Source organism: Crinia signifera, chromosome 2 (assembly GCF_055691185.1).
Source record: "Crinia signifera chromosome 2, ASM5569118v1, whole genome shotgun sequence".
NCBI classification, from domain to species: Eukaryota; Metazoa; Chordata; class Amphibia; order Anura; family Myobatrachidae; genus Crinia; species Crinia signifera.
The window spans coordinates 3,026,574-3,052,211 of record NC_139218.1 but is presented as its reverse complement, the minus strand read 5'-3'; the positions used below and the strand labels follow the sequence as shown (position 1 = coordinate 3,052,211).

The 25,638-nt window shown below is 62.6% G+C and overlaps 1 protein-coding gene across 4 annotated transcripts in view; it reads right to left on the bottom strand.

Annotated features, from left to right (window-relative positions):
- Window positions 1-24,994, bottom strand: part of SLC22A15 (solute carrier family 22 member 15) — a 56,454-nt gene extending 31,460 nt beyond the window's left edge. Inside the window, exons 1-4 of one of the 4 annotated variants that reach the window (XM_083171451.1) lie at window positions 24,860-24,994; window positions 20,177-20,295; window positions 15,178-15,366; window positions 12,948-13,080 (exon numbers count right to left, since the gene is read on the bottom strand). In XM_083171451.1, coding sequence (XP_083027577.1) covers window positions 12,948-13,080; window positions 15,178-15,366; window positions 20,177-20,263 — 409 coding nt within the window. In that variant the 5' untranslated portion in view covers window positions 20,264-20,295; window positions 24,860-24,994. The other 3 variants (XM_083171455.1, XM_083171453.1, XM_083171454.1) reach the window with 3 other exon arrangements.
- Between the last annotated feature and the right edge of the window lie 644 nt (window positions 24,995-25,638).

Here is a 25,638-nt window from a genome sequence, read left to right as displayed (position 1 = left end):
CGGGGAGAGGGCCAGAGGAGGGCTTCCATCAGACGGGGAGCGGGACAGAGGAGGGCTTCCATCGGGCGGGGAAGAGAACGGGCATCCATGGGGCGGGGAGCGGGGCAGAGGACAGGCTTCCATCGGGCGGGGAGCGGGGCAGAGGAGGGCTTCTATCGGGCGGGGAGCGGGGCAGAGGAGGGCTTCCATGGGGCGGGGAGCGGGACAGAGGACGGGCTTCCTTCAGACAGGGAGCGGGACAGAGGACGGGCTTCCATCAGACAGGGAGCGGGCCAGATGACGGGCTTCCATCGGGCGGGGAGCGGGCCAGATGACGGGCTTCCATCGGGCGGGGAGCGGGGAAGAGGAGGGCTTCCATCGGACGGGGAGCGGGGCAGAGGAGGGCTTCCATCGGACGGGGAGCGGGCCAGAGGAGGGCTTCCATCAGACAGGGAGCGGGGCAGAGGAGGGCTTCCATCAGACAGGGAGCGGGGCAGAGGACAGGCTTCCATCAGACAGGGAGCGGGGCAGAGGACAGGCTTCCATCAGGCGGGGAAGAGAACGGGCATCCATGGGGCGGGGAGCGGGGCAGAGGAGGGCTTCCATCGGGCGGGGAGCGGGGCAAAGGAGGGCTTCCATCGGGCGGGGAGAGGGCCAGAGGAGGGCTTCCATCAGACAGGGAGCGGGGCAGAGGAGGGCTTCCATCAGACAGGGAGCGGGGCAGAGGAGGACTTCCATCAGACAGGGAGCGGGGCAGAGGACAGGCTTCCATCAGACAGGGAGCGGGGCAGAGGACAGGCTTCCATCAGACAGGGAGCAGGGCAGAGGACCGGCTTCCATCAGGCGGGGAAGAGAACGGGCATCCATGGGGCGGGGAGCGGGGCAGAGGAGGGCTTCCATCGGGCGGGGAGCGGGGCAAAGGAGGGCTTCCATCGGGCGGGGAGCGGGCCAGAGGAGGGCTTCCATCAGACAGGGAGCGGGGCAGAGGAGGGCTTCTATTAGACAGGGAGCGGGGCAGAGGAGGGCTTCCATCAGACAGGGAGCGGGGCAGAGGACAGGCTTCCATCAGACAGGGAGCGGGGCAGAGGACAGGCTTCCATCAGACAGGGAGCAGGGCAGAGGACAGGCTTCCATCAGGCGGGGAAGAGAACGGGCATCCATGGGGCGGGGAGCGGGGCAGAGGAGGGCTTCCATCGGGCGGGGAGCGGGGCAAAGGAGGGCTTCCATCGGGCGGGGAGAGGGCCAGAGGAGGGCTTCCATCAGACGGGGAGAGGGCCAGAGGACAGGCTTCCATCAGACGGGGAGAGGGCCAGAGGAGGGCTTCCATCGGACGGGGAGAGGGCCAGAGGAGGGCTTCCATCAGACGGGGAGAGGGCCAGAGGAGGGCTTCCATCAGACGGGGAGCGGGCCAGAGGACAGGCTTCCATCGGGCGGGGAGTGGGACAGAGGACGGGCTTCCATCAGGCGGGGAGCGGGACAGAGGAGGGCTTCCATCAGACGGGGAGAGGGCCAGAGGACAGGCTTCCATCGGGCGGGGAGCGGGACAGAGGAGGGCTTCCATCGGGCGGGGAGCGGGACAGAGGAGGGCTTCCATCGGGCGGGGAGCGGGGCAAAGGAGGGCTTCCATCGGGCGGGGAGCGGGCCAGAGGATGGGCTTCCATCAGGCGGGGAAGAGAACGGGCATCCATGGGGCGGGGAGCGGGGCAGAGGACAGGCTTCCATCGGGCGGGGAGCGGGACAGAGGACGGGCTTCCATCAGGCGGGGAAGAGAACGGGCATCCATGGGGCGGGAGCGAGCCAGATGACGGGCTTCCATCGGACGGGGAGCGGGGCAGAGGAGGGCTTCCATCGGGCGAGGAGCGGGGCAAAGGAGGGCTTCCATCGGGCGGGGAGCGGGCCAGAGGAGGGCTTCCATCAGACAGGGAGCGGGCCAGAGGAGGGCTTCCATCAGACAGGGAGCGGGCCAGAGGAGGGCTTCCATCAGACAGGGAGCGGGCCAGAGGAGGGCTTCCATCAGACAGGGAGCGGGCCAGAGGACAGGCTTCCATCGGGCGGGGAAGAGGACGGGCTTCCATCGGGCGGGGAGCAGGGAAGAGGAGGGCTTCCATCAGACGGGGAGCGGGCCAGAGGACAGGCTTCCATCGGGCGGGGAGCGGGGCAGAGGAGGGCTTCCATCGGGCGAGGAGCGGGGCAAAGGAGGGCTTCCATCGGGCGGGGAGCGGGCCAGAGGAGGGCTTCCATCAGACAGGGAGCGGGCCAGAGGAGGGCTTCCATCAGACAGGGAGCGGGCCAGAGGAGGGCTTCCATCAGACAGGGAGCGGGCCAGAGGACAGGCTTCCATCGGGCGGGGAAGAGGACGGGCTTCCATCGGGCGGGGAGCAGGGAAGAGGAGGGCTTCCATCAGACGGGGAGCGGGCCAGAGGACAGGCTTCCATCGGGCGGGGAGCGGGACAGAGGAGGGCTTCCATCGGGCGGGGAGCGGGGCAAAGGAGGGCTTCCATCGGGCGGGGAGCGGGGCAAAGGAGGGCTTCCATCGGGCGGGGAGCGGGCCAGAGGATGGGCTTCCATCAGGCGGGGAAGAGAACGGGCATCCATGGGGCGGGGAGCGGGGCAGAGGACAGGCTTCCATCGGGCGGGGAGCGGGACAGAGGACGGGCTTCCATCAGGCGGGGAAGAGAACGGGCATCCATGGGGCGGGGAGCGAGCCAGATGACGGGCTTCCATCGGACGGGGAGCGGGGCAGAGGAGGGCTTCCATCGGGCGGGGAGCGGGGCAAAGGAGGGCTTCCATCGGGCGGGGAGCGGGGCAAAGGAGGGCTTCCATCAGACAGGGAGCGGGCCAGAGGAGGGCTTCCATCAGACAGGGAGCGGGCCAGAGGACAGGCTTCCATCGGGCGGGGAAGAGGACGGGTTTCCATCGGGCGGGGAGCGGGGCAGAGGACAGGCTTCCATCGGGCGGGGAGCGGGACAGAGGACGGGCTTCCATCAGGCGGGGAAGAGAATGGGCTTCCATGGGGCGGGGCAGAGGACGGGCTTCCATCGGGCGGGGCAGAGGACGGGCTTCCATCGGGCGGGGCAGAGGACGGGCTTCCATCGGGCGGGGCAGAGGACGGGCTTCCATCGGGCGGGGCAGAGGACGGGCTTCCATCAGGCGGGGAAGAGAACGGGCATCCATCGGGCGGGGAGCGGGACAGAGGACGGGCTTCCATCAGGCGGGGAAGAGAACGGGCATCCATCGGGCGGGGAGCGAGCCAGATGACGGGCTTCCATCGGACGGGGAGCGGGGCAGAGGAGGGCTTCCATCGGGCGGGGAGTGGGCCAGAGGAGGGCTTCCATCAGACAGGGAGCGGGCCAGAGGAGGGCTTCCATCAGACAGGGAGCGGGCCAGAGGATGGGCTTCCATCAGGCGGGGAAGAGAACGGGCATCCATGGGGCGGGGAGCGGGGCAGAGGACAGGCTTCCATCGGGCGGGGCAGAGGATGGGCTTCCATCAGGCGGGGAAGAGAACGGGCATCCATGGGTCGGGGAGCGGGGCAGAGGAGGGCTTCCATCGGGCGGGGAGCGGGGCAGAGGAGGGCTTCCATCAGACGGGGAGCGGGCCAGAGAACGGGCTTCCATCAGGCGGGGAAGAGAACGGGCATCCATGGGGCGGGGAGCGGGGCAGAGGACAGGCTTCCATCGGGCGGGGAGCGGGGCAGAGGAGGGCTTCCATCGGGCAGGGAGCGGGGCAGAGGAGGGCTTCCATCGGGCGGGGAGCGGGACAGAGGACGGGCTTCCATCAGACAGGGAGCGGGACAGAGGACGTGCTTCCATCAGGCGGGGAAGAGAACGGGCATCCATGGGGCGGGGAGCGGGGCAGAGGAGGGCTTCCATCGGGCGGGGAGCGGGGCAGAGGAGGGCTTCCATCGGACGGGGAGCGGGGCAGAGGACAGGCTTCCATCGGACGGGGAGCGGGGCAGAGGACAGGCTTCCATCGGACAGGGAGCGGGGCAGAGGACAGGCTTCCATCAGGCAGGGAAGAGAACGGGCATCCATGGGGCGGGGAGCGGGCCAGAGGAGGGCTTCCATCGGGCGGGGAGCGGGGCAGAGGAGGGCTTCCATCGGGCGGGGAGAGGGCCAGAGGAGGGCTTCCATCAGAAGGGGAGAGGGCCAGAGGAGGGCTTCCATCAGACGGGGAGAGGGCCAGAGGAGGGCTTCCATCAGACGGGGAGCGGGACAGAGGAGCGCTTCCATCGGGCGGGGAAGAGAACGGGCATCCATGGGGCGGGGAGCGGGGCAGAGGACAGGCTTCCATCGGGCGGGGAGCGGGGCAGAGGAGGGCTTCCATCGGGCGGGGAGCGGGGCAGAGGGCTTCCATGGGGCGGGGAGCGGGACAGAGGACGGGCTTCCTTCAGACAGGGAGCGGGACAGAGGACGGGCTTCCATCAGACAGGGAGCGGGCCAGAGGATGGGCTTCCATCAGGCGGGGAAGAGAACAGGCATCCAAGGGGCAGGGAGCGGGCCAGATGACGGGCTTCCATCGGGCGGGGAGCGGGGAAGAGGAGGGCTTCCATCGGACGGGGAGCGGGGCAGAGGAGGGCTTCCATCGGACAGGGAGCGGGCCAGAGGAGGGCTTCCATCAGACAGGGAGCGGGGCAGAGGAGGGCTTCCATCAGACAGGGAGCGGGGCAGAGGAGGGCTTCCATCAGACAGGGAGCGGGGCAGAGGACAGGCTTCCATCAGACAGGGAGCGGGGCAGAGGACAGGCTTCCATCAGACAGGGAGCGGGGCAGAGGACAGGCTTCCATCAGACAGGGAGCGGGGCAGAGGACAGGCTTCCATCAGGCGGGGAAGAGAACGGGCATCCATGGGGCGGGGAGCGGGGCAGAGGAGGGCTTCCATCGGGCGGGGAGCGGGGCAGAGGAGGGCTTCCATCGGACGGGGAGCGGGCCAGAGGAGGGCTTCCATCAGACAGGGAGCGGGGCAGAGGAGGGCTTCCATCAGACAGGGAGCGGGGCAGAGGACAGGCTTCCATCAGACAGGGAGCGGGGCAGAGGACAGGCTTCCATCAGGCGGGGAAGAGAACGGGCATCCATGGGGCGGGGAGCGGGGCAGAGGAGGGCTTCCATCGGGCGGGGAGCGGGGCAAAGGAGGGCTTCCATCGGGCGGGGAGAGGGCCAGAGGAGGGCTTCCATCAGACAGGGAGCGGGGCAGAGGAGGGCTTCCATCAGACAGGGAGCGGGGCAGAGGAGGACTTCCATCAGACAGGGAGCGGGGCAGAGGACAGGCTTCCATCAGACAGGGAGTGGGGCAGAGGACAGGCTTCCATCAGACAGGGAGCAGGGCAGAGGACCGGCTTCCATCAGGCGGGGAAGAGAACGGGCATCCATGGGGCGGGGAGCGGGGCAGAGGAGGGCTTCCATCGGGCGGGGAGCGGGGCAAAGGAGGGCTTCCATCGGGCGGGGAGCGGGCCAGAGGAGGGCTTCCATCAGACAGGGAGCGGGGCAGAGGACAGGCTTCCATCAGACAGGGAGCGGGGCAGAGGACAGGCTTCCATCAGGCGGGGAAGAGAACGGGCATCCATGGGGCGGGGAGCGGGGCAGAGGAGGGCTTCCATCGGGCGGGGAGCGGGGCAGAGGAGGGCTTCCATCGGACGGGGAGCGGGCCAGAGGAGGGCTTCCATCAGACAGGGAGCGGGGCAGAGGAGGGCTTCCATCAGACAGGGAGCGGGGCAGAGGACAGGCTTCCATCAGACAGGGAGCGGGGCAGAGGACAGGCTTCCATCAGGCGGGGAAGAGAACGGGCATCCATGGGGCGGGGAGCGGGGCAGAGGAGGGCTTCCATCGGGCGGGGAGCGGGGCAAAGGAGGGCTTCCATCGGGCGGGGAGAGGGCCAGAGGAGGGCTTCCATCAGACAGGGAGCGGGGCAGAGGAGGGCTTCCATCAGACAGGGAGCGGGGCAGAGGAGGACTTCCATCAGACAGGGAGCGGGGCAGAGGACAGGCTTCCATCAGACAGGGAGTGGGGCAGAGGACAGGCTTCCATCAGACAGGGAGCAGGGCAGAGGACCGGCTTCCATCAGGCGGGGAAGAGAACGGGCATCCATGGGGCGGGGAGCGGGGCAGAGGAGGGCTTCCATCGGGCGGGGAGCGGGGCAAAGGAGGGCTTCCATCGGGCGGGGAGCGGGCCAGAGGAGGGCTTCCATCAGACAGGGAGCGGGGCAGAGGAGGGCTTCTATCAGACAGGGAGCGGGGCAGAGGAGGGCTTCCATCAGACAGGGAGCGGGGCAGAGGACAGGCTTCCATCAGACAGGGAGCGGGGCAGAGGACAGGCTTCCATCAGACAGGGAGTGGGGCAGAGGACAGGCTTCCATCAGACAGGGAGCAGGGCAGAGGACAGGCTTCCATCAGGCGGGGAAGAGAACGGGCATCCATGGGGCGGGGAGCGGGGCAGAGGAGGGCTTCCATCGGGCGGGGAGCGGGGCAAAGGAGGGCTTCCATCGGGCGGGGAGAGGGCCAGAGGAGGGCTTCCATCAGACGGGGAGAGGGCCAGAGGACAGGCTTCCATCAGACGGGGAGAGGGCCAGAGGAGGGCTTCCATCGGACGGGGAGAGGGCCAGAGGAGGGCTTCCATCAGACGGGGAGAGGGCCAGAGGAGGGCTTCCATCAGACGGGGAGCGGGCCAGAGGACAGGCTTCCATCGGGCGGGGAGTGGGACAGAGGACGGGCTTCCATCAGGCGGGGAGCGGGACAGAGGAGGGCTTCCATCAGGCGGGGAGAGGGCCAGAGGAGGGCTTCCATCAGACGGGGAGAGGGCCAGAGGAGGGCTTCCATCAGACAGGAAGCGGGGCAGAGGAGGGCTTCCATCAGACGGGGAGCGGGCCAGAGGACAGGCTTCCATCGGGCGGGGAGCGGGACAGAGGAGGGCTTCCATCGGGCGGGGAGCGGGGCAAAGGAGGGCTTCCATCGGGCGGGGAGCGGGGCAAAGGAGGGCTTCCATCGGGCGGGGAGCGGGCCAGAGGATGGGCTTCCATCAGGCGGGGAAGAGAACGGGCATCCATGGGGCGGGGAGCGGGGCAGAGGACAGGCTTCCATCGGGCGGGGAGCGGGACAGAGGACGGGCTTCCATCAGGCGGGGAAGAGAACGGGCATCCATGGGGCGGGGAGCGAGCCAGATGACGGGCTTCCATCGGACGGGGAGCGGGGCAGAGGAGGGCTTCCATCGGGCGAGGAGCGGGGCAAAGGAGGGCTTCCATCGGGCGGGGAGCGGGCCAGAGGAGGGCTTCCATCAGACAGGGAGCGGGCCAGAGGAGGGCTTCCATCAGACAGGGAGCGGGCCAGAGGAGGGCTTCCATCAGACAGGGAGCGGGCCAGAGGAGGGCTTCCATCAGACAGGGAGCGGGCCAGAGGACAGGCTTCCATCGGGCGGGGAAGAGGACGGGCTTCCATCGGGCGGGGAGCAGGGAAGAGGAGGGCTTCCATCAGACGGGGAGCGGGCCAGAGGACAGGCTTCCATCGGGCGGGGAGCGGGGCAGAGGAGGGCTTCCATCGGGCGAGGAGCGGGGCAAAGGAGGGCTTCCATCGGGCGGGGAGCGGGCCAGAGGAGGGCTTCCATCAGACAGGGAGCGGGCCAGAGGAGGGCTTCCATCAGACAGGGAGCGGGCCAGAGGAGGGCTTCCATCAGACAGGGAGCGGGCCAGAGGACAGGCTTCCATCGGGCGGGGAAGAGGACGGGCTTCCATCGGGCGGGGAGCAGGGAAGAGGAGGGCTTCCATCAGACGGGGAGCGGGCCAGAGGACAGGCTTCCATCGGGCGGGGAGCGGGACAGAGGAGGGCTTCCATCGGGCGGGGAGCGGGGCAAAGGAGGGCTTCCATCGGGCGGGGAGCGGGGCAAAGGAGGGCTTCCATCGGGCGGGGAGCGGGCCAGAGGATGGGCTTCCATCAGGCGGGGAAGAGAACGGGCATCCATGGGGCGGGGAGCGGGGCAGAGGACAGGCTTCCATCGGGCGGGGAGCGGGACAGAGGACGGGCTTCCATCAGGCGGGGAAGAGAACGGGCATCCATGGGGCGGGGAGCGAGCCAGATGACGGGCTTCCATCGGACGGGGAGCGGGGCAGAGGAGGGCTTCCATCGGGCGGGGAGCGGGGCAAAGGAGGGCTTCCATCGGGCGGGGAGCGGGCCAGAGGAGGGCTTCCATCAGACAGGGAGCGGGCCAGAGGAGGGCTTCCATCAGACAGGGAGCGGGCCAGAGGACAGGCTTCCATCGGGCGGGGAAGAGGACGGGTTTCCATCGGGCGGGGAGCGGGGCAGAGGACAGGCTTCCATCGGGCGGGGAGCGGGACAGAGGACGGGCTTCCATCAGGCGGGGAAGAGAATGGGCTTCCATGGGGCGGGGCAGAGGACGGGCTTCCATGGGGCGGGGCAGAGGACGGGCTTCCATGAGGCGGGGCAGAGGACGGGCTTCCATGGGGCGGGGCAGAGGACGGGCTTCCATCGGGCGGGGCAGAGGACGGGCTTCCATCGGGCGGGGCAGAGGACGGGCTTCCATCGGGCGGGGCAGAGGACGGGCTTCCATCGGGCGGGGCAGAGGACGGGCTTCCATCGGGCGGGGCAGAGGACGGGCTTCCATCGGGCGGGGCAGAGGACGGGCTTCCATCGGGCGGGGCAGAGGACGGGCTTCCATCGGGCGGGGCAGAGGACGGGCTTCCATCGGGCGGGGCGCGGGACAGAGGACGGGCTTCCATCGGGCGGGGAGCGGGACAGAGGACGGGCTTCCATCGGGCGGGGAGCGGGACAGAGGACGGGCTTCCATCGGGCGGGGAGCGGGACAGAGGATGGGCTTCCATCGGGCGGGGAGCGGGGCAAAGGAGGGCTTCCATCGGGCGGGGAGCGGGCCAGAGGATGGGCTTCCATCAGGCGGGGAAGAGAACGGGCATCCATGGGGCGGGGAGCGGGGCAGAGGACAGTCTTCCATCAGGCGGGGAAGAGAACGGGCATCCATCGGGCGGGGAGCGGGACAGAGGACGGGCTTCCATCAGGCGGGGAAGAGAACGGGCATCCATCGGGCGGGGAGCGAGCCAGATGACGGGCTTCCATCGGACGGGGAGCGGGGCAGAGGAGGGCTTCCATCGGGCGGGGAGCGGGGCAAAGGAGGGCTTCCATCGGGCGGGGAGCGGGCCAGAGGAGGGCTTCCATCAGACAGGGAGCGGGCCAGAGGAGGGCTTCCATCAGACAGGGAGCGGGCCAGAGGATGGGCTTCCATCAGGCGGGGAAGAGAACGGGCATCCATGGGGCGGGGAGCGGGGCAGAGGACAGGCTTCCATCGGGCGGGGCAGAGGATGGGCTTCCATCAGGCGGGGAAGAGAACGGGCATCCATGGGTCGGGGAGCGGGGCAGAGGAGGGCTTCCATCGGGCGGGGAGCGGGGCAGAGGAGGGCTTCCATCAGACGGGGAGCGGGCCAGAGAACGGGCTTCCATCAGGCGGGGAAGAGAACGGGCATCCATGGGGCGGGGAGCGGGGCAGAGGACAGGCTTCCATCGGGCGGGGAGCGGGGCAGAGGAGGGCTTCCATCGGGCGGGGAGCGGGGCAGAGGAGGGCTTCCATCAGACGGGGAAGAGAACGGGCATCCATGGGGCGGGGAGCGGGGCAGAGGACAGGCTTCCATCGGGCGGGGAGCGGGGCAGAGGACAGGCTTCCATCGGGCGGGGAGCGGGGCAGAGGAGGGCTTCCATCGGGCGGGGAGCGGGGCAGAGGACAGGCTTCCATCAGACGGGGAGCGGGGCAGAGGACAGGCTTCCATCAGACGGGGAGCGGGCCAGAGGACGGGCTCCCATCAGGCGGGGAAGAGAACGGGCATCCATGGGGCGGGGAGCGTGGCAGAGGACAGGCTTCCATCAGGCGGGGAAGAGAATGGGCTTCCATGGGGCGGGGCAGAGGACGGGCTTCCATGGGGCGGGGCAGAGGACGGGCTTCCATGGGGCGGGGCAGAGGACGGGCTTCCATCGGGCGGGGCAGAGGACGGGCTTCCATCGGGCGGGGCAGAGGACGGGCTTCCATCGGGCGGGGAGCGGGACAGAGGACAGGCTTCCATCAGGCGGGGAAGAGAATGGGCTTCCATGGGGCGGGGCAGAGGACGGGCTTCCATGGGGCGGGTCAGAGGACGGGCTTCCATCGGGCGGGGCAGAGGACGGGCTTCCATCAGGAGGGGCAGAGGATGGGCTTCCATCGGGCGGGGAGCGGGACAGAGGACAGGCTTCCATCAGGCGGGGAAGAGAACGGGCTTCCATGGGGTGGGGCAGAGGACGGGCTTCCATGGGGCGGGGCAGAGGACGGGCTTCCATCAGGAGGGGCAGAGGATGGGCTTCCATGGGGCGGGAAGCGGGCCAGAGGACGGGCTTCCATGGGTTGGGGACCGGGGCAGAGGAGTGGCTTCCATCAGGCGGGAAGCGGGCCAGAGGACGGGCATCCATGGGGCGGGGAGCGGGGCAGAGGACAGGCTTCCATCAGGCGGGGCAGAGGACGGGCTTCCATGGGGCGGGGAGCGGGGCAGAGGACGGGCCTCACACAGGGCCAGACGTATCAAGCTTTAAAAGTGATAAAGTGGAGAGTGATAGACAACCAGCCAATCAGCTCCTAATTATCATGTTACAGGCTGAGTTCGAAAAATGACAGGTAGGAGCTGATTGGCTGATTGTTCATCACCTTTTGAAGCTTGATACGTCTGGCCCACAGTCCCCATCGCACACTAGAGGGTGATCCAATACAACAAACGGGCCAGGTCCTGGATGCAGAACATCGCTGAGGTCCAGGTGTTGGATTGTTTATGTGCAGGGCGCTCTTCACACCGGCGTACGGGGCTGCGCCCCCTTAATTTGTGAACATTTGTATATGAGAAAGATGGTTAGAATTGTATGTAAGATGCCTGTATTGTAACTTGAGTTATAGGTGAAATGTGATAAATAGAGAGCATATGATGTGGAAGGGGGTGTGTATTGTATTGTTTAATTAAAAAGCGGTTACAGAGTAAGATGTACATTGATAGTGTGGAGGGTACGGTGACATTTGTGGGTGTGGGGGAGGTGTGCGTGTTGTCTAGGTGTGTGTGTGTGTGTGTGTGAGTGTAATAGTATATTAGGGTGTTTTTGAGTCAGCGGCTCCCCACTGGCGGAGATCACGATACAGGAAAACAGGAGGCTGGGTAGTGATAGGGGTGTGTCTGCATAAGGGGGACTAAAGAGGAGGGTGGGGGACACTGTGCAGCTTCTGCCAGTGGGTGAGGGTCCAGCGTGGCAGCACAGGAGTACAGGACGGTGGCCCTGAGTCAGTGTCTCCTCCTACTGGATGGGAGTTAGGGTCCATGAGAGCAGGAGGCTGGGCTATGCGGCATGATAGGGGCATGTGGGCAACACAGCGTCAGTGACTACCCAGTGGTGGAAGTTACGGTTCAGGAGAGCAGGAAACTGGGTAGTGCTAGGGGTGTGTGAGTATACGGGGGTCTAAAGAGGAGGGTAGGGGACACTGTGCAGCTTCTGCCAGTGGGTGAGGGTCCAGCGTGGCAGCACAGGACGGTGGCCCTGAGTCAGTGTCTCCTCCTACTGTGTGGGAGTTAGGGTGCATGAGAGCAGGAGGCTGGGTGGTAAAGCATGATAGGGGAATGTGGACAACACAGGGTGAGCGGGTCCCCACTAGCGGAAGTTACGGGGCAGGAGAACAGGAGGCAGGGCAGTGATAGAGGTGTGTGGGCATGAGGGGTAGTAAAGGTTTTTTGGTTGTTGCTGAGTAGGGATGGGCATTGGTGCAGATGCCATCGATGGCGATTTTTCATCCTGCCATCGATAGTAGTAACATATTACTTGGATAACCATCGATTGTTGTAGCCATCGACGGCCATCCATTATATCCGACTGAATAGGCCGTGGGTCAATCAGAACTCGGTGGCGGGACTTCCGGGCGTGGGGGGGCGGAGGTGGTGTGTGAATCGCGCAGGGGGAGAGGGGGGGTGGTCGCGATTTGCGGGAGGGGGTGCTGTGAATCGTGGGAGGGGGCTTGGGTCCGCAAATCGCGGGAGGGGGGCGCCGTGAATCGCAGGAGGGAGCCCGCGAATCACGAGAGGGTCAAATCGCGGGAGGGGGCGCGAATCGCGGGTGTCCGGGAGGTGCGGGAGTAATGGTGGCTGTGGAGTAATGGTGGGTGTGTACTGTAGCCCTGGCTGGGCGGGGGGGAGGTGAGGTCAAGGGGGTGGGGGGAGTAGAACACTGGTCTTTTCCTTAGGGGGGGGGCGGGTTTGTGTATAACGCTGGGCGGGAACGTTATATAAAGAGGGGATGAGTGACAGATCTGGCTAAATATATAAGAGATTATACAAAGAATATGCAAATCAATGAGACATAGGACACACTGACATACTCCATAAAGCATACAGGCTAGGGGCCTTATTCAGATCTGTTCTCAAAATGGGAAAAACAATGTGCAGTGCAGGTGGGGCAGATGTAACATGTGCAGAGAGAGTTACATTTGGGTGGGGTGTGTTGAAATTGAAATCTAAATGGCAGTGGAAAAATAATGCAGCCAGTATTTACCCTGCACGGAAACAAAATAACTCACCCAAATGTAACTCTCTCTGCACCTGTTACATCTGCCCCACCTGCAGTGCACATGGTTTTGCCCATTTTCCGAACAAATTTGTACTGAGCTCAGATGTGAATAAGGGCCAGTGTTCACTTCCCAGGGCGTGATAATAGCCCTCTGTATTTGGGAGGGTGTATAAGCCATACCTGCAGGTCTCCCATAGTCGTCCTCTGGGGGATTGGTAAGTACCAGTTATCTACGATCACTCCCTGGTAAGTGACCGCCGTCTGTCAGCCCTTCTGCCCATTCTGAGAACAGATTTGTCCTGCCATCAGGTTGGAATTAGGCCCATGGTCTCCAGTATATTTGGGGTAAATGTGCGCGCCCATCAGGGCATAGATCGGGTACATGTACATGAACTCACCTGTCACATAGATCGGTTTCCTGCCAAACCGGTCTGCCAACTGCCCAAATACAACCACCCCGACCAGGACTCCTCCGAAGAACACCGAGCTGGCGAAGCCGACCTCATATGCAGCACCGTCTACCAGGGACCACTGCGGGGACAGAGCGGGGAGACTGAGAGCAACACGAGGGGGGGGGGGGGGGGGACAGAGCCCGCCGGCAGCCACGGGGAGGAGGGGGACAGAGCCCGCCGGGCACCAGGGGAGGAGGGGGACAGAGCGGGGAGACTGAGAGCAACACAAGGCGGGGGGGAGGAGGGGGACAGAGCCCGCCGGGCACCAGGGGAGGAGGGGGACAGAGCGGGGAGACTGAGAGCAACACAAGGCGGGGGGGAGGAGGGGGACAGAGCCCGTCGGGCACCAGGGGAGGAGGGGGACAGAGCAGGGGAGACTGAGAGCAACACGAGGCGGGGGGGTGGAGGGGGACAGAGCCCGTCGGGCACCAGGGGAGGAGGGGGACAGAGCAGGGGAGACTGAGAGCAACACGAGGCGGGGGGGAGGAGGGGGACAGAGCCCGTCGGGCACCAGGGGAGGAGGGGGACAGAGCAGGGGAGACTGAGAGCAACACGAGGCGGGGGGGGAGGAGGGGACAGAGCCCGCCGGGCACCAGGGGAGGAGGGGGACAGAGCGGGGAGACTGAGAGCAACACGAGGCGGGGGAGGAGGGGGACAGAGCCCGTCGGGCACCAGGGGAGGAGGGGGACAGAGCAGGGGAGACTGAGAGCAACACGAGGCGGGGGGGAGGAGGGGGACAGAGCCCGCCGGGCACCAGGAGAGGAGGGGTGACAGAGCGGGGAGACTGAGAGCAACACGAGGCGGGGGGGAGGGGGACAGAGCCCGCCGGCAGCCACGGGGAGGAGGGGGTCAGAGCGGGGAGACTGAGAGCAACACGAGGCGGGGGGGGGGGGAGGGGGACAGAGCCCGCCGGCAGCCACGGGGAGGATGGGGACAGAGCCCGCCGTGCACCAGGGGAGGAGGGGGACAGAGCAGGGGAGACTGAGAGCAACACAAGGCGGGGGGGGGGGGGGGAGGGGGACAGAGCCCGCCGGCAGCCACAGGGAGGAGGGGGACAGAGCCCGCCGTGCACCAGGGGAGGAAGGGGACAGAGCCTGCCGGACACCAGGGGAGGAGGGGGACAGAGCCTGCCGAGCACCAGGGGAGCAGGGGGACAGAGCGGGGAGACTGAGAACAACACGAGGCGGGGGGGGACAGAGCCAGCCGGGCACCAGGGGAGGAGGGGGACAGAGCCCGCCGGGCACCAGGGGAGGAGGGGGACAGAGCAGGGGAGACTGAGAGCAACACCGAGGCGGGGGGGGGAGGAGGGGGACAGAGCCCGCCAGGCACCAGGGGAGGAGGGGGACAGAGCAGGGGAGACTGAGAGCAACACAAGGCGGGGGGGGGGGGGGGGGGGAGGGGTACAGAGCCCGCCGGCAGCCACGGGGAGGAGGGGGACAGAGCCCACCGGGCACCAGGGGAGGAGGGGACAGAGCGGAGAGACTGAGAGCAGCGGGGGGGAGGCGGGGGGAGGGAGGAGGGGCACAGAGCCCACCGGGCACCAGGGGAGGAGGGGGACAGAGCCCGCCGGGCACCAGGGGAGGAAGGGGACAGAGCGGGGAGACAGAGCAACACGAGGCGGAGGAGAACGGGTACAGAGCCTGCCGGCAGCCACAGGAGGAGGGGGACAGAGCAGGGGAGACAGAGCAACACGAGGCGGGGGGGAGGAGGGGGACAGAGCCCGCTGGGCACCAGGGGAGGAGGGGGACAGAGCCCGCCGGGCACCAGGGGAGGAGGGGGACAGAGCGGGGAGACTGAGAGCAACACGAGGTGGGGGGAGGAGGGGGACAGAGCCCGTCGGGCACCAGGGGAGGAGGGGGACAGAGCAGGGAGACTGAGAGCAACACGAGGCGGGGGGGAGGAGGGGGACAGAGCTTATCGGGCACCAGGGGAGGAGGGGGACAGAGCAGGGGAGACTGAGAGCAACACGAGGCGGGGGGGAGGAGGGGGACAGAGCCGGTCGGGCACCAGGGGAGGAGGGGTGAAAGAGCCCGCCAGCCACCATGGGGGGGGGGGGGGGGACCGGACTGTAAGATGTTGGTACATGCTGCCAAAAGCGTTGCATTTGCTAAAGCTTCTAATAAATAAAAGTAGTGACGTTGTTCATAGCAACCGATCAGGTCACTGGAGATCTCACCTCAGAGCTGATGGAAGTGAAGTTACCGTCAAAGTGCAGGAGCCCGCGCCGCTGGCTGCCGTTCTGCGCCGACCCCTCGTATCCCCCGGTGTGGTAGGCGCTGCTGGCGTTTGGGCTGCCAGGGTCCCAGTGATAGGGAGGGGTGATCCCCAGGATGGCGATGAGAACAACCTCTGTGGCCACATACAGCTGGGAAGGGAGAGAGCGGGTGAGTAACCCAGAGATACAGCGGGGGGGGGGACCCCGATCCGCCACAGAGGGTACTCCCATTATCCCCAGTCCCCCCGCAGAGGGAACCCCATTATCCCCAATCCTCCCGCAAGGGTACCCCCATTATCCCCAGTCCCCCCGCAAGGGTACCCCCATTACCCCAGTCCCCCCGCAGAGGGAACCCCATTATCCCCCAATACCCCCCTCAGAGGGTACCCTCCATTATCCCCAAGTCCCCCTGCAGATGGTACCCCCATTATCTCCAATCACCCCACAGAAGGTGCCCCCCCATTATCCCCAGCAGAGGGTACCGCCCATTATCCCCAATCTTCCCGCACAGGGTACCCCCATTATCCCCCTGATACACCCTCAGAGGGTACCCCCCATTATCCCCAATCCTCCCGCAGAGGGTACCCCAATTATCTCAAATAACCCCACAGAAGGTGCCCCCCATTATCTTCCGCATGGGGTACATCTCCTCCCCCATCACCCTGGTCACCAGATCTGACATTTATTTCAGCCCGGGAGATCCTGTATCAGCACCCCCCCCCCCCCCCCCCGCTACACACCGCTCCCGCTCTGCAACGCACCAGCCCCGCTACACACTCACCTGTAACATCACAGCCGTCCCTCGCCCGTCACATCACAGCCGGTAGGGGGCCCTCACCCGTCACAGTACAGCCAGCAGAGGGCCCTCACCCGTCACAGCACAGCCGGCCCTCACCCGTCACATCACAGCCGGCCCTCACATCACAGCCAGCAGGGGGCCCTCACCCGTCACATCACAGCCAGCCCTCACCCGTCACATCACAGCCGGCCCTCACCTGTCACATCACAGCCGGCAGGGGGCCCTCACCCGTCACAGCACAGCCAGCAGGGGGCCCTCACCCGTCACAGCACAGCCGACCCTCACCCGTCACAGCACAGCCGACCCTCACCCGTCACAGCACAGCCAGCAGAGGGCCCTCACCCGTCACAGCACAGCCGGCCCTCACCCGTCACATCACAGCCGGCCCTCACCCGTCACATCACAGCCGGCCCTCACCCGTCACATCACAGCCGGCCCTCACCCGTCACATCACAGGGGGCCCTCACCCGTCACATCACAGCCAGCCCTCACCCGTCACATCACAGCCGGCCCTCACCCGTCACATCACAGCCGGCCCTCACCCGTCACATCACAGCCGGCAGGGGGCCCTCACCCGTCACAGCACAGCCAGCAGGGGGCCCTCACCCGTCACAGCACAGCCAGCAGGGGGCCCTCACCCGTCACAGCACAGCCAGCAGGGGGCCCTCACCCGTCACAGCACAGCCAGCAGGGGGCCCTCACCCGTCACAGCACAGCCAGCAGGGGGCCCTCACCCGTCACAGCACAGCCAGCAGGGGGCCCTCACCCGTCACAGCACAGCCAGCAGAGGGCCCTCACCCGTCACAGCACAGCCAGCAGAGGGCCCTCACCCGTCACAGCACAGCCAGCAGAGGGCCCTCACCCGTCACATCACAGCCGGCCCTCACATCACAGCCAGCAGGGGGCCCTCACCCGTCACATCACAGCCGGCCCTCACCCGTCACATCACAGCCGGCCCTCACCCGTCACATCACAGCCGGCAGGGGGCCCTCACCCGTCACAGCACAGCCAGCAGGGGGCCCTCACCCGTCACATCACAGCCGGCCCTCACCCGTCACATCACAGCCGGCCCTCACCAGTCACAGCACAGCCAGCAGGGGGCCCTCACCCGTCACAGCACAGCCAGCAGGGGGCCCTCACCTGTCACAGCACAGCCAGCAGGGGGCCCTCACCCGTCACAGCACAGCACAGCCAGCAGGGGGCCCTCACCCGTCACAGCACAGCCAGCAGGGGGCCCTCACCCGTCACAGCACAGCCAGCAGGGGGCCCTCACCCGTCACATCACAGCCGGCCCTCACATCACAGCCAGCAGGGGGCCCTCACCCGTCACATCACAGCCGGCCCTCACCCGTCACATCACAGCCGGCAGGGGGCCCTCACCCGTCACAGCACAGCCGGCCCTCAACCGTCACAGCACAGCCGGCAGGGGGCCCTCACCCGTCACAGCACAGCCGGCAGGGGGCCCTTACATCACAGCCGGCAGGGGGCCCTCACCCGTCACATCACAGCCGGCCATCACATCACAGCCGGCAGGGGGCCCTCACCCGTCACAGCACAGCCGGCAAGGGGCCCTCACATCACACTCGACAGGGGACCCTCACCCGTCACATCACAGTCGGCCCTCACATCACAGCCGGCAGGGGGCCCTCACCCGTCACATCACAGCCGGCCATCACATCACAGCCGGCAGGGGGCCCTCACCCGTCACAGCACAGCTGGCCCTCACCCGTCACAGCCGGCAGGGGGCCCTCACCCGTCACATCACAGCCGGCCCTCACCCAGGGCCGGATTAACAATGGGCCTGATGGAGCTACAGCTCCAGGCCCACTATCCAAATAGGCCCATTCTAGCTGAGGGCCAGGGCTTTCCAACGAGCCCAGCCCCGCGTCGCTAGCCCCCCGGGAACCGGAGATACCGCCAGGCAAACCTGGAATGTTGTCCCCATAGAATAACATGGGACCCGCTAATTCCGACCTCCACCCGGTTCCATTGGCTGCCAGTTCCCCCTCCGGCATCACAGAAGCTCGAGGTTGATCTCAGTCGAACCTTCAATCTGATACCTGGTCCATATGGGTTCATTGGTTCTAGAGATTTTGCGGGTAAACCAATTTTTTTTTCATTTCTGAAATGTAATTTCATGGCTGTTCATGTTGTTTGAGGACGGATTTCTCTGGAACCAAACGGCCCAGTTTCACGTGACCAAGAACATTTGAAGCCTACATGTAAATGGGTCAGTTGGTTCCGAAGATATAGCTGGTTGTTTAAAGTGGGGTGGGGGTGGTTTTCTCTCCCCCTCACACCAGAAAATGCAGGGACTAGGCTGGTGTAAAAGGGGACCAGTCCGGGAATGTCCCTGCATGATCCTGGGACCATATTCCCGGGTAAGTCCCTGCATTTTCTGGTGTGAAAGGGGTATTATTTCAAATAGCCGGGACATGCAGTGCTCTGAATACAGCCGGGCAGCCCCCTGCTCTCTGCCCGGCTGTCATTTCTGCCCGGCGGCGACTGTACCCCAGTTACCACGAGCATGTATTCCCCCTTGGCAATGAGCATGTAATCCCACATGTCAACGAGCATGGAACCCCTGGCAATGAGCATCCAACCCCTGGCAATGAGCATGTAGGTAAGGAACACTTATGTAGCATAATTTTTAATAGGCATTATGGTGTTTGGCATAATACGTAATGGAGATTATGGTGCGAGGCTTAACATGTAATGGGCATTATAATGGAAATGCCCCTGTTTATGGAGCATATTTTGCATTATTGCTCAATCTGTTTGGTATAGTGCAGGCATGTCCAAACTATGGCCGTACAGCTGTTGTGAAACTACAAGTCCCATCATGCATTGCCACAGTTTTGCTATTAGGGCATGCTAAAACTATGCCAAGGCATGCTGGGATGTGTAGTTTCACAACAGCTGGAGCGCCACTGTGTGGATATGCCTGGTATGGTGTGCATTTTGTCTCAATCCATGTGGCACAATGTGTAGGAGGCAAGTACAGTATAAGGGGGTTATTATTGTGTTACATGATTTGTATAAGGGGTATACGGTGTGGTAACTTTAGGTGACCACATAAAAGGTGCTGAAATGTTGTCTACCAAGTTTCTGGAGTGCAGCCTCACCTCACAAGTATCTTAGGACATCGGCGTCCTGCGGGTGCACCTTTGGAGGGCACCCGCCAATATATCTCCCTGCATTTTTCCTATGCCAGCCCCCTGCCTTTTCCAGGCATATATAATTAGTTGAAAGTATTTACACAAATACAGACACACCCATGAGCAGACCACCCAACCAGAACACTGGTCACGCCCCCCACATTATTAGGTGCTGGCGGCAACCCCTATTATTGTGCATAATAGGCCATTGATCATTTTCAGCTCCAGGCCCATTTAGACCTTAATCTGGCTCTGCCCTCACCCGTCACAGAACAGCCGGCAGGGGGCCCTCACCCGTCACAGCACAGCCAGCCCTCACCCGTCACAGCACAGCCGGCAGGGGGCCCTCACCCGTCACAGCACAGCCGGCAGGGGGCCCTCACCCGTCACAGCACAGCCGGCCCTCACCCGTCACAGCACAGCCGGCCCTCACCCGTCACAGCACAGCCGGCCCTCACCCGTCACAGCACAGTATGCAGGGGGCCCTCACCTGTAACATCACAGCCAGAAGCCAGCACTCACCTGTAACATCACAGCCAGAAGCCAGCACTCACCTGTAACATCACAGCCAGAAGCCAGCGCTCACCTGTAACATCACAGCCAGCGCTCACCTGTAACATCACAGCCAGCAGGCAGCGCTCACCTGTAACATCACAGCCAGCAGGCAGCACTCACCTGTAACATCACAGCCAGAAGCCAGCACTCACCTGTAACATCACAGCCAGCAGGCAGAGCTCACCTGTAACATCACAGCCAGCAGGCAGCACTCACCTGTAACATCACAGCCAGCAGGCAGCCAGCGCTCACCTGTAACATCACAGCCAGCAGGCAGCGCTCACCTGTAACATCACAGCCAGCAGGCAGCACTCACCTGTAACATCACAGCCAGAAGCCAGCACTCACCTGTAACATCACAGCCAGCAGCCAGCACTCACCTGTAACATCACAGCCAGCAGCCAGCACTCACCTGTAACATCACAGCCAGCAGGCAGCCAGCGCTCACCTGTAACATCACAGCCAGCAGGCAGCACAGGTATATCTGGTAGATTCCCATCTCCCCCACCAGTTTCAGAGCGTCATCAACCTCCATGATGTGACAGTGGCTTCGCGCCTCCTTTGTCGCTATGGAAGAGAGAAGAGCGACATCATCACCTGCGCAGTATGATCCCGTACCTGCGTATACAGACGCACAACGTATGGTCAGCAGGAGCGGGGCGATACCACACACCTGGCGTCCGGGTCGTCGCATCTCCTGTTATCCGAGAGGGGGAGGGGGGGGACCACTGTGACGATGACCCCACTTACCTGTGACTTCATCACATCTGTACAAAGCAGTGTATCTTATGGCCCTCAGCAGTGGCGCACACCCAGGTGGGGGGGGGGGGGGGGAGTGGGTGCCAGCTGCATTCACATCACAACACTAAAATGCCGGGCCTATCACACTGATTGTACACAGCACAGGGCAGCACAGCATGCCAGGCCTATCACACTGATTGTACACAGCACAGGGCAGCACAGCATGCCAGGCCTATCACACTGATTGTACACAGCACAGGGCAGCACAGCACGCCAGGCCTATCACACTGATTGTACACAGCACAGGGCAGCACAGCATGCCAGGCCTATCACACTGATTGTGCACAGCACAGCATGCCAGGCCCATCACACTGATTGTACACAGCACAGGGCAGCACAGCACGCCAGGCCTATCACACTGATTGTACACAGCATGCCAGGCCTATCACACTGATTGTACACAGCATGCCAGGCCTATCACACTGATTGTACACAGCACAGGGCAGCACAGCATGCCAGGCCTATCACACTGATTGTACACAGCACAGGGCAGCACAGCATGCCAGGCCTATCACACTGATTGTACACAGCACAGGGCAGCACAGCACAGCATGCCAGGCCTATCACACTGATTGTACACAGCACAGGGCTGCACAGCACAGCATGCCAGGCCTATCACACTGATTGTACACAGCATGCCAGGCCTATCACACTGATTGTACACAGCACAGGGCAGCACAGCATGCCAGGCCTATCACACTGATTGTACACAGCACAGGGCAGCACAGCATGCCAGGCCTATCACACCGATTGTGCACAGCACAGCATGCCAGGCCCATCACACTGATTGTACACAGCACAGCATGCCAGGCCTAACACACTGATTGTATACAGCACAGGGCAGCACAGCACAGCATGCCAGGCCTATCACACTGATTGTACACAGCACAGGGCTGCACAGCACAGCATGCCAGGCCTATCACACTGATTGTACACAGCACAACACAGCATGCCAGGCCTATCACACTGATTGTACACAGCACAGGGCTGCACAGCATGCCAGGCCTATCACACTGATTGTACACAGCACAGGGCAGCACAGCACAGGGCAGCACAGCATGCCAGGCCTATCACACTGATTGTACACAGCACAGGGCAGCACAGCATGCCAGGCCTATCACACTGATTGTGCACAGCACAGCATGCCAGGCCCATCACACTGATTGTACACAGCACAGCATGCCAGGCCTAACACACTGATTGTATACAGCACAGGGCAGCACAGCACAGCATGCCAGGCCTATCACACTGATTGTACACAGCACAGGGCTGCACAGCACAGCATGCCAGGCCTATCACACTGATTGTACACAGCACAACACAGCATGCCAGGCCTATCACACTGATTGTACACAGCACAGGGCTGCACAGCATGCCAGGCCTATCACACTGATTGTACACAGCACAGGGCAGCACAGCATGCCAGGCCTATCACACTGATTGTACACAGCACAGGGCAGCACAGCATGCCAGGCCTATCACACTGATTGTGCACAGCACAGCATGCCAGGCCCATCACACTGATTGTACACAGCACAGCATGCCAGGCCTAACACACTGATTGTATACAGCACAGGGCAGCACAGCACAGCATGCCAGGCCTATCACACTGATTGTACACAGCACAGGGCTGCACAGCACAGCATGCCAGGCCTATCACACTGATTGTACACAGCACAACACAGCATGCCAGGCCTATCACACTGATTGTACACAGCACAGGGCTGCACAGCATGCCAGGCCTATCACACTGATTGTACACAGCACAGGGCAGCACAGCATGCCAGGCCTATCACACTGATTGTACACAGCACAGGGCAGCACAGCATGCCAGGCCTAACACACTGATTGTATACAGCACAGGGCAGCACAGCATGCCAGGCCAAACACACTGATTGTACACAGCACAGGGCTGCACAGCAAAGCATGCCAGGCCTAACACACTGATTGTATACAGCACAGGGCAGTACAGCACAGCATGCCAGGCCGAACACACTGATTGTACACAGCACAGGGCTGCACAGCACAGCATGCCAGGCCTATGACACCAATTGTACACAGCACAGGGCAGCACAGCACAGCATGCCAGTCACACCAATTGTACACAGCACAGGGCAGCACAGCACAGCATGCCCATCACACCAATTGTACACAGCACAGGGCAGCATGCCCATCACACCAATTGTACACAGCACAGGGCAGCACAGCACAGAGTGTTACTAGTGTACAGACTAGTGTATAATTTGCATAGGGCAGCACAGTGCAGTATACATACAGTGCATTAGCATATGGGAAAACAGCCCTGCGTCAGTATAGGGGAGCACAGCCCAGCGACAGTATAAGGGAGCACAGCCCAGCGTCAGTATAGGGAGGTATTCGCATAGGGCAGCACAGTGCAGTATATGTATTGTATATGGAGGTATTAGCATACGGGTGCACAGTGCAGTATATGTATAGGGAGGTATTCGCATAGGGCAGCACAGTGCAGTATATGTATAAGGAGGTGTTAGCATACGGGAGCACAGTGCAGTATATGTATAGGGAGGCATTAGCATACGGGAGCACAGTGCAGTATATGAATAGGGAGGCGTTAGCATACGGGAGCACAGTGCAGTATATGTAAGAGGAGGCGTTAGCATACGGGAGCATAGTGCAGTATATGTATAGGGAGGTGTTAGCATACGGGAGCACAGTGCAGTATATGTATAGGGAGGTGTTAGCATACGGGAGCACAGTGCAGTATATGTATAGGGAGGTATTAGCATACGGGAGCACAGTGCAGTATACGTATAGGGGGTATTAGCATACGGGTGCACAGTGCAGTATACGTATAGAGAGGTATTAGCATATGGGAGCACAGTGCAGTGTATGTATAGGGGGTATTAGCATATGGGTGCACAGTGCAGTATATGTATAGGGGGGTATTCGCATAGGGCAGCACAGTGCAGTATATGTATAGGGAGGTGTTAGCATACGGGAGCACAGTGCAGTATATGTATAGGGGGTATTAGCATATGGGTGCACAGTGCAGTATATGTATAGGGAGGTATTAGCATATGGGAGCACAGTGCAGTATATGTATAGGGGGTATTAGCATATGGGTGCACAGTGCAGTATATGTATAGGGGGGTATTAGCATATGGGTGCACAGTGCAGTATATGTATAGGGAGGTATTAGCATATGGGAGCACAGTGCAGTATATGTATAGGGAGGTATTAGCATAGGGCAGCACAGTGCAGTATATGTATAGGGAGGTATTAGCGGGAGGTATTAGCATAGGGCAGCACAGTGCAGTATATGTATAGGGAGGTATTAGCATATGGTTGCACAGTGCAGTATATGAATAGGGCCGTATTAGCATATGGGTGCACAGTGCAGTATATGTATAGGGAGGTATTAGCATATGGGTGCACAGTGCAGTATACGTATAAGGAGGTATTAGCATAGGGCAGCACAATTCAGTACATGTATAGGAAGGTATTAGCATATGGGAGTACAGTGCAGTACATGTATAGGGTAGTATAACAGAACAGTGCAGAGCAGCACAACACAGTAAAGGGTAGTACAGCACAGCACAGGTCTAGAGTAGTGCAGCACAGGTACAGGGCAGTACAGCACAGTTATAGGACAGGACAGTAGAGGTATAAGGAAGCACAGTACAGGACAGGTATAGGGCAGTACAAGTACAGGTATAGGGCAGTGCAGGTACAGGGCAGTACAGGTATAGGACTGTACAGGTACAGGGCAGCACAGTACAGGTATAGGGCAGCACAGTACAGGTACGGGACAGGACAGTGCAGGTACAGGGCAGCACAGCACAGGTATTGGACAGTACAGGTACAGGGCAGCACAGTACAGGTATAGGGCAGCACAGTACAGGTATAGGGCAGCACAGCACAGGTATAGGGCAGCACAGCACAGGTATAGGACAGTACAGGTATAGGGCAGCACAGTACAGGGATAGGACAGTGCAGCGCAGTACAGGTATAGGGCAGCACAGTACAGGTATAGGGCAGCACAGTACAGGTATAGGACGGTACAGGGCAGCACAGCACAGGTATAGGACAGTACAGGTATAGGGCAGCACAGTACAGGGATAGGACAGTGCAGTGCAGTACAGGTATAGGGCAGCACAGCACAGGTATAGGACTGTACAGGTATAGGGCAGCACAGCACAGGTATGGGACAGTACAGGTATAGGGCAGCACAGTACAGGTACAGGGCAGCACAGTACAGGTATAGGGCAGCACAGTACAGGTACAGGGCAGCACAGTACAGGTATAGGGCAGCACAGTACAGGTACAGGGCAGCACAGTACAGGACACTCACCACCGGCTGCTCAGGATTCCCTTCCTTCCTCTTCCATAGCTGCATCACTATGTGTGGGGGCGTGGTCATAAGCATGTGGGCGGGAAATGCGTTTTATTGGCTGACCACAACACACGTCTACTCATATCAGCCAATCAGAGATCAGCACATTATATGCACACTCCCCCTGCCCTGTCTCTAGTCCACAGAGCATCACACCCTGTCCTGTCACCCTGCAGAGCATTTCCCCCTGCCCTGTCACCCTGCAGAGCATCTCACCCTGACCATCACCCCCTGTCCTGTCACCCTGCAGAGCATCTCCACCTGACCATCACCCCCGTCCTGTCACCCTGCAGAGCATCTCCCCTGTTCTGTCACCCTGCAGAGCAACTCCCCCAGACAATCACCCCCTGTCCTGTCACCCTGCAGAGTATCTCCCCCAGAGCATCACCCCCTGTCCTGTCACTCTGCAGAGCATCACTCTCTGTCCTGTCTCCCTGCAGAGCATCACCCCTGTCCTGTCACCCTGCAGAGCATCTCCCCCAGACCATCACCCCCTGTCCTGTCACCCTGCAGAGTATCAGCCCCTGTCCTGTCAACCTGCAGAGTATCACCCCCTGTCCTGTCAACCTGCAGACCATCACCCCCTGTCCTGTCACCCTGCAGAGCATCTCCCCCTGTTCTGTCACCCCGCAGAGCATCTCCCCCTGTCCTGTCACCCTGCAGAGCATCTCCCCCTGTTCTGTCACCCCGCAGAGCATCTCCCCCTGTCCTTTCACCCCACAGACCATCTCCCCTTT